General features: G+C 43.4%; 1 protein-coding gene across 1 annotated transcript; it reads left to right on the forward strand.

Moving 5' to 3' along the window:
• The first annotated feature begins 7,342 nt into the window (after positions 1 to 7,342).
• LOC147880347 (uncharacterized) lies at positions 7,343 to 7,908 on the forward strand. The gene is made up of 2 exons (XM_087370587.1): positions 7,343 to 7,514; positions 7,643 to 7,908. Exons 1-2 carry the CDS (start codon positions 7,343 to 7,345, stop codon positions 7,906 to 7,908), a joined length of 438 nt encoding a protein of 145 aa, XP_087226713.1.
• Positions 7,909 to 8,425: the final 517 nt, after the last annotated feature.

Raw genomic sequence — 8,425 nt, forward strand, 5'->3', positions numbered from 1 at the left:
CTACGAAGTGGAAGCTTGTACAATGAGTACAACTTAACATCCTGTACATATCGTGGATTTCCCCCTCTTAAGTTGTGGGTCATCCTTCGCCTTTGGGAATAAAACCCAGAAGATAAATCGAAAGGAAGAGGAAGGAAATATGGAGAAAGTCAAGTCCACCTGGACTGGCCGATCAAAAGATGACTGCGTGAATGTCTGCATGTATGGTTGCGTACTGAACATGTCAAAGCTGAACATGTCATGAGTCATCCTGGATTGTGCAATTGCTCTGAAGAAGAGGCATCCGGATGTGAGGCTAGTCAATGTAGCTATGAAGAAACAATCCGATAGGTTGTGACATATATGGTTGTCACCAACCCAAAAGAATTGACAAGAATGTGTGAGGTATGCTGTCGTAGAAGTATAATCTCTGTCAAATGATGCGGGGTCAAAGAAGACCACATAGTCAGTGTGGATAGAGTGATCCAGGGGATGAAAATATGGGGCCGAAGGTGCAAGTATGATACGCTCCTCTGACAAGGTATAAGAACCTGTCCAACCTCTATGCTCAACTGTCATGAGCTGGAGGTTGTCTACTGTGTGCATGGCTAAACATCCATCGGCATGGGATGTAGCATCTGTCGTAGGCTTGTCGAGAAGGAGCTGATAGTATAAAGGCATAGAAGCCTGAAATACAACTGAGAGTGCATAAGATGTCCTTGAGGCGAATGAGGTGCCGAATGCTAATGTAGGGATTGATCTATAATCCTGGATCCAACCACTGATGTGCATCAAGTATGGACTGTATACGATAGCCATAAGTACATGATGAAACACTAAGTCTCCCCAGGTTGTGCTATTGCTGAACCTGATGATGTCTACTGCATTGGAGCAGGACCGCACTGATGCATAAGTATCCTCATACTAAGGAATGATCTGCTGATTGAAAGTGGTGGTCATAACTGGATCCAAGGATGCAATGTGACATGAGTGAGCCGATGCTGAAATGTCCTAAAGACTGATGTGCTGATCTGAACTGTTGAAGGGAATTGAGCCCAAGGTATGCTCTGTGTTAGAGGTGAAAGCGTCAATGATGGATGCTGGAATGGAATCACCTGAAGAGCTGAATGTGCTTGGGAATATATCTCTGCATGTGGCAGAAGATGTGAGTGCCTCGTGTTGAGGAGTTACCTGCTGAATAACTGCATGATGATAGGCGAACTCCTGTTGAGTATCTGCATCTATGGCAAGAGATGGGGTCGGATCCATGCATAAGGGTGATGGTTGTACATCACTAAAATCAGACTGAGCTGATGTAGATGGGACTACCTCGTACTGAGGACTTACTGTCAAATATGCCTCGTGCTGAGGGCTTACTGCTGAATGTGCCTCATGCTGAGGGCTTACCAAGAAGTGCGCCTCATGTTAAGGGCTTATCGAGGAATGTACATGATCAGAAACTGCGGGCTACTCCATGCTAACATCTGAAGAGTGTGCATCTGATCTATCAAGGCCAATAAGGCTCGAGTCTACATCATAGACTGGTACATACCCTGTGGCAATAAAAGGTCGAAGAAGGTTCTCTTTCCACTCATGGATCTCGTCCAGAGTCATGATTGGTGTATCATCAATTGTGTGATGAGAATAACTCCATGCTGGAGGCAGTCTGGTGCTCTGTGCAAGAGGCTTACCCGTGTACTTGCAAGAGTGTCTACCCATGAGAACACTATATAAGAGCTACCACTGGGGGGCTTACGCTAAACTGTCATAACCAAGTCATGGTGGAAGAACTGCAATGTGCCAAGGATCAAGCCCATAATCAAATGATGGTAGCTGAGTGTTGCGAGTAGCCAAGAGGCTGTACAAGGCTGATGTATGTGTGTGGAAACCAATGCCAAAAATAGTCAACAATGCATGACTTTACATGGGTGGCATGTGTGTGTGTAAGAAGAATGCAACAATCCAAAATCCAAGGAGGAGAACTCTACCAAGTGTCACACTAGTGTGGTGAACTACCAAATGCCAAGAGAATTGAAGTGGTGTCAGATGAGTGAAAGTAAACACCGATGATAGATCCGATGGAACTGATGCCGGTGGGAACTAATCGGGTAATGTGGCAATGGCTGACTTGGCTTGGTGGAGTTGGATCTCCTCTATGGCGGTGCTAGTCTACAGGTAGACTACATGTCGAATCGCAAAATGCAACAAATGAATTTTATCTTATTTAAGTGCTGGGTGTGCTGCAAAGGATCAGGAGGTGGTTCCAATGAAGAGGAATGCATGATGCTGACCTTTGTAAATGTTAGATGAAAGATCTGAGGTGCTCAACGTGTAGAGCATGATCTGGCCAGCATTTTTTCTTTTTACAGCTCTGTGAAATTCCCTCTGGATCAAAAGATACGGCTCTCGGAAGGATTGGCCAAATTTTGATCCCAAGAAGGCCAAAAATTATGATGTGGCCTGGAGGGTGATGTGGCACACTGGTGATCACATGTAGAATACAATTGTGCCTATGAAGAGGCAACTGTGCCTATCTAGCACTCTGTGTGCTGAGGTGACAGCTCATGTGTCACTGCTGATTGGGCAGATGATGTGGCATGTGGGAATAAGGAGTGTTGATGTGGTAAATTAAATGATGTGGCAGTGACATGGAACCCTGTTGATGTGGCATCTGGGATAAGGTTGCTACGTGGCACAACTGCAATCACACTAAGGTGTGTGGTAACCTTGGGTTAGGGTAGCCAGCCCTATCTGCCACATGGCAAAGGACCTTGTAAAGGTCATGTTGTAGAGAAGCTCTGTAGAGCACGACGGGCGATGGAGGGCAGCACAGACGGCCATTGCGCAAGAGGATGATGAGGCAGTGGAGGCGTAGAGAAAATGACAAAGAGAGATGTTACAGAACCTCAGAAGTCTGTCAAGTCTCTCATACTCAGAAATGAACCTCTCTCTCTCACAAAACCTTACAACACTCAGAATACTTCTCATTCAATCTTTCAAAGAATGAATCTCAACATGAAAATGAACATATCTCTCTCTCGATAGCTCAGAATTGTGAGCCTTCTAAACCAAATCGAAGAGGAGAAGGAGCTCTACAAGAAGAGCTAGAGAAGATGATGAAGGTGCCTCATGGAGAGGGCTTGTGTCTTGACAGAGCAAGGGATTATGTGCCTTGATGAAGCAAGGGCTTGACTCTCTCTCGACGAAAATTTCTCTCAATGGAAGATGCCTCACGAAGGAGGGCTTAAGACTCACTAAGTGAGTGGGATCACCATCGGCTCTAATACCATGATAGCAGAAGTGAGAGAGGGAGAGAGAGAGAGGAGTGCACATGATATAGCTACCTAAACACGAAGTGTATTAACAATGAACATGAAGATAATGTGAACCCCTTAGGGTTAGGGTTAGGGTTTGCCCCTATGCCCTATGTGGATAGTGCAATTTACACTATCTTTAACACTTGTTGTAAGCATGAAATATTCTGGTCTATGACTATCCTCATCTAGTAGTTCATCAAGATTTGTAGTCATTGGCCTTTTTTTCTAGACACTACATTGATAGTCACTCATTTGCTGCATACTATCTTTAGCTACACCCATCTTGTGCATAGGAGCATTTGCCATATCAACCAATCACTTTCATGATGATGAACCAACACCTCTATAAAAGTGCTCAACCATATCAATCATATCAGGACCATAGCCAGACCTAACCCCCTTTAGATATGCACTATATTTTACACTCTGAAGAATGGACATGGATAAATCTACACCATCGGCCTCAAACAAAGAGAAACGTTCTTTGCACCCCACACTCGCCCTCATGCTTGCATGCTTGGACTCAAAGAGGTTTGTGGTAGGAACAAAGATACCTGAATCATCTTGTGAATCAAACCAAGAGCCCCAGTGAAATGCTCTAGTGTCCCACCAAGCCAACCACGTCTCCAATGCAGAAATCTCACCCTGAACAGCATGACTTGCATGCCAAAATTTCCTAAGCTCATTCTTGCACATGTCAATAGCATTGGCAGATGGTGCATTCCTCCATTTCCCACCTCTTTCCTGCAAAGTGATTTGTGCTCCTCCTAGGAGGATGGCCTTATGCACTTAAATGTGTGATGCACCATGCTCTGTTCCTAGTGGAAAACACAACTTCTCTCCCTATTTGGCTCCTTTTTCTTTTCTCCACCGAAGTACACATTTCGTATTACAAGCCAATTTGCATTTGCCTAATTTGCCATAAAGCCTCTGAACTCAGGTTTCGCAAACCCCTTGTTTTCAACAACATCATTTAGCATTTTCCAAAATTCAGCCTGGGAAAATCTATCCTCAACCCTGAACTCACATGTTGCAATGGTCAAGAGCTTGTGCACAAAAGGATGATACACATGTGCTAACATTGTTGGCCAACCTGAAACTTTGTGAACATGATCAAAATGCATCCACATTCTCCAAGTTCCCCGCAGTCTCATTTTGTTGACGAGGTCAACACCACTTCCTGGACCCTTGGTGGACATTTCAAACACATGGGGTTGGTGTTATGCACCCAATTGACCTGGAAACAAAACATTGTGTATGAAAGGATATGTGCACTTCTTCTTGAATTCCAAGATGGCCTCAAGTCCTTTAGATGTTAAACACTGTGCCTTTTTAGCATGTTCTAAGCACTTCTCAATTTGCTTATTACTAGAAAATGGAGTGGCATACTCTAGCAACTTGACGAACTTGTCCTCCCTAATCTTTGTATTCTCTTCAGTTGAATCACCCATAAGCATATCCAAAATCATGTCCCTACCCACACTTGTCTCCAGCTACTTTGGTGTTGTAAAAGGATTTATCTTCGCTCTTGATACCAACATTTTCTCGACACTATCAACATCCGCCCTACTAGTGCCCTCTTCATAAGGATGAGGGTGATTTCCTAGATGTATTGTACATCTAGTGGTGTTCTCGTGATCTTTTGGAATGCAGTAGCAAATAACTACCAGACAAGTGGAAATGCATTCTAGAGCTTGAGCACAATGCTGACAAGTCAGATTTCCATCCTCTGCTCTAATCAATCCCACATTACAAATACGTTTCATTCTCCCTTTCCATTGGCTCTCATTTTGAAGATGCATTCTAGAGAAGTAAAAACATTTGAGATTGATGCATCGAAGGTGCCCTACACATCTACTGAAATGCATTGTCCCATCAAAACAATCACTACTGCACGTCACATTTATGGATGGCAGTCATGCTTTCGTTCCATCCCATGTATGGAACTCGTCTTTCCATAGGGAGGTAGCTCAAAAGCAGCATATCCATCATAGATCTTTGGCAACTCTTCAACTTGCATGATATTTGCAACATTGTGCAGAGCAGTATGCAAACTAGTGCTCAAAGGAAGCCCACAAATCAACTCAAGAACACTAGTGCAAGGCTTACTATTCTTATTATCATCCTCATCTACATCTATATGCACTCTGGAGGTAGATTCATCTTGGTAGCTCTTGCTGAATTCGGGATCTAGATGGTAGCCATTCTCTCCATTGTGCAACAAAACTGGTTCAAGCTTTATACCTTCAACTTCCAGTCCCAATGGGTTGAGAGTCATAGGAAAATCTTGCAAGTCAAATGATTCGTGCAAGGTGTCAAGAGAAATCTTTGTCGTGTCCTCCTTGAAAACCAAGATCATCTTTTGTTGAACTTTAGGGCCGGTAATCTTCCTACTCATCTTGTTTGCTAAAGTGATTGCAGCAAAAGTAGCTGGAGCTGGAGGGAGTAGAGAACGTAGTAGAAGTGGAGAAGTAGCTAAAGTGATCGTTGCAAGAACGAGATGGAGGAGCAGAGAATGCAGTAGAAGTGGGACACGAGAACAATAGAAGTGGGGCAAGAGCGCAATGTGTTGCAAGAAGAATAGAAGGAAGTGAAGCTATCCATATATAGCTCTCATGACACACAAATGGTCATAACTCACCAACTCTACAAAATGATGTTAACAAGGATAATGGCCACGAATAGTTACTCAGCCCACCATTCCATAAAAATGGCCTGGCAACCACATCTCCAAAGGGAGGTATATTCCAACATGCATGTTATAAGTTAAAAACCAAAGATCTTATAAGTTATAAACCAATGAGATAAAGAGACAAAAAAAATAATGAGTCATAAGTTAATAACTAATAAGTTAATAATTTAAAAGCTCATAAGTCAATAAGTTAAAAGCTAATAAGTGAAAAGATACTAAGTTAATAATTTAAAAGCTAATAAGTAAATAATTCAAAAGCTAATAAGTAAATAATTTAAAAGGTAAAAAGGTAAAAGAAAACAAGTAAAAAACTAATATTTTAAAAGCTAGTGAGACTCCCCAAATAGTACATGCATACGTTGAGGGGCCCTAACCCTAGAAACCCTAATCTTTCCACTAGTTGTTCTCCATCCTTTCTCATTTGCCCTTTTCCACAACCTCCTCCACAAGTTTTCTCTCTGTTGTTGCTTCCTCTTTGTTGCTATTTCCACTCTGTTGTTGCTTCCACTTTGTTCTTGCAAAGATGTCTTCTTCCATGCCCAAGAGCTATACTAGAGCAGCACAGAGGTAGGCTTCATTTCTTGTCTCGTTTCTTTCATGAGCTCTCTTTTCTTTCCTCGTTTGCATTTTTTGCTTCATCCTTTCCATAGCTAATGATATGTCGCAATAGATCCTTCCCAGAGCTCAGCCAAGGGCTGAGTTGCCTTAGGCAGAGGCAAAAAAAAGGTCCCTAGAGAGGGCGTATTAACATGCCCTCTCTGGGGGCCTTTTTTAAGCCTCTATTTGAGGCATTTCAGCTAAGGGAAAGGGCTCAGCTAGGGGCTGAAATCACCCTGGCTGAGGCAAAAAAAAAGACCCCAAAATCACCTTGGCTGAGGCAAAAAAAAGGCCCCAAGAGAGGGCACGTTAATGTGCCCTCTCTTGGGGCCTTTTTTTTGCCTCATCCAGGGTGATTATCGTGCCCTCTCTGGGGGCCTTTTTTTTGCCTCTGCCTGAGGCATTTTCACCCTAGGCAAGGGCTCAGCCAAGGGCTGAAATCACCCTGGCAGAGGCAAAAAAAAGGCCCCCAGAGAGGGCACATTAACCCTTGGTTGAAATGCCTCAAACAAAGGCAATAAAAGGCCCCTAGAGAGGGCATGTTAACCCTTGGTTGAAATTCCTCAGAGGCAAAAAAAAGGCCCCCAAAGAGGGCAATGTGCCCTCTCTCGTGGCCTTTTTTTTCCCTCTATTTGAGGAATTTCATCCAAGGGCAAGGGGCTGAAATCACCTTGGCTGAGGCAAAAAAAAAGGCCCCCAGAGAGGGCACGTTAAGCCTGAGCCAAGGGCTGAAATCACCCTTGCTGAGGCAAAAAAAATGCCCCTAGAGAGGGAGCGCGATTGTCGAGTCTCAGAGCTCCATATTACACGATGCATTGTAGTTGTGCATCACACCTCATTTGGATCCTATGAGTCAACTAGATCACACATTGGGGTGATGCTTGTTTCAAACTCTATTTCCATCCTTCTTGTTACATTGGATTGTGCAGGTAACTAATTTGGTTTTGATGTTTGCACGCTTTTACATCGCACATATTTCTACTGCATTGTCGAGGGATGCACCCTCGGACTTTTGTTAATCGTGCTTCCCCATTCTTTGAGGCCCTTGCCATGCAAGCGATAGATGATGTGATGTACCACTACATCCCCGACGATGCTCTGGGGACCATCATGGTAGGGATGCCTTTCAGGGGAGGCATGGAGAGGAGCCATACCTTCCTCTGGTGCTTTTTGGAGATGCTTTATGTTCCAGAGGGTATCTTTGTTGAGCTGGGATGTGGCACAGCCCCGTTGCTAAAGGCATGCCTTAGCACAAGACGTGCTTGTGCATCCCTAGATGTGGATGATAGACTGATGCGCTTGTATGTTTTTTTCTTTACTTAGCACTAGCAGACAGGGTAGGGAGGACATCACAGCACAGGGTGATGATGAGGTGGACACCAATGCTACTCTTAACCCTTTTGATGACTAGTGAGCACCTTCTATCACACTGGAAGGTGTTTCATTTATTCATGGACATTGTTTTTTAGTGCTACTGTGAGACTTCAGATCATATTGGAACTTGACCATTTTGTGTTCTTCTAAAATGCGATTATGAATGTGTGAAACATAGAACATGCATGACTATTTATTCTTTTAAATATACCATCTGTTAGTCTAATTTTATATTTGAGTGTGGATGTTTTTTTAATGTTGTCTTGGCAAAGTTTGTTGCCAGTTTACGCAGAGGCAAGCACAAGGGATATGGTTAATGATCCATGTTGTGAGGAGGCTCAGCCAAAGCGTCAACTAAGGAGAAACATCTTTATAGATGATGAGTGTGACTCTAAGTGAATATTGACCAGAGATTGCATTTACGATTGGTGTAGGAAAATGTTTTATTGATGAACATGCATCCGTT

This window comes from Dipteris shenzhenensis, chromosome 32 (assembly GCF_047967505.1).
Source record: "Dipteris shenzhenensis isolate YYH24624 ecotype China chromosome 32, Dip_SZ_1.0, whole genome shotgun sequence".
Classification (NCBI taxonomy): domain Eukaryota; kingdom Viridiplantae; phylum Streptophyta; class Polypodiopsida; order Gleicheniales; family Dipteridaceae; genus Dipteris; species Dipteris shenzhenensis.

Coding starts and splice junctions, on each gene's coding strand:
- LOC147880347 (XM_087370587.1), top strand. CDS start 7,343: ATGCCCCTAGAGAGGGAGCGCGATTGTCGAGTCTCAGAGCTCCATATT. Junction 7,515..7,642: donor TGTTACATTGGATTGTGCAG/GTAACTAATTTG, acceptor TTGCCATGCAAG/CGATAGATGATGTGATGTAC.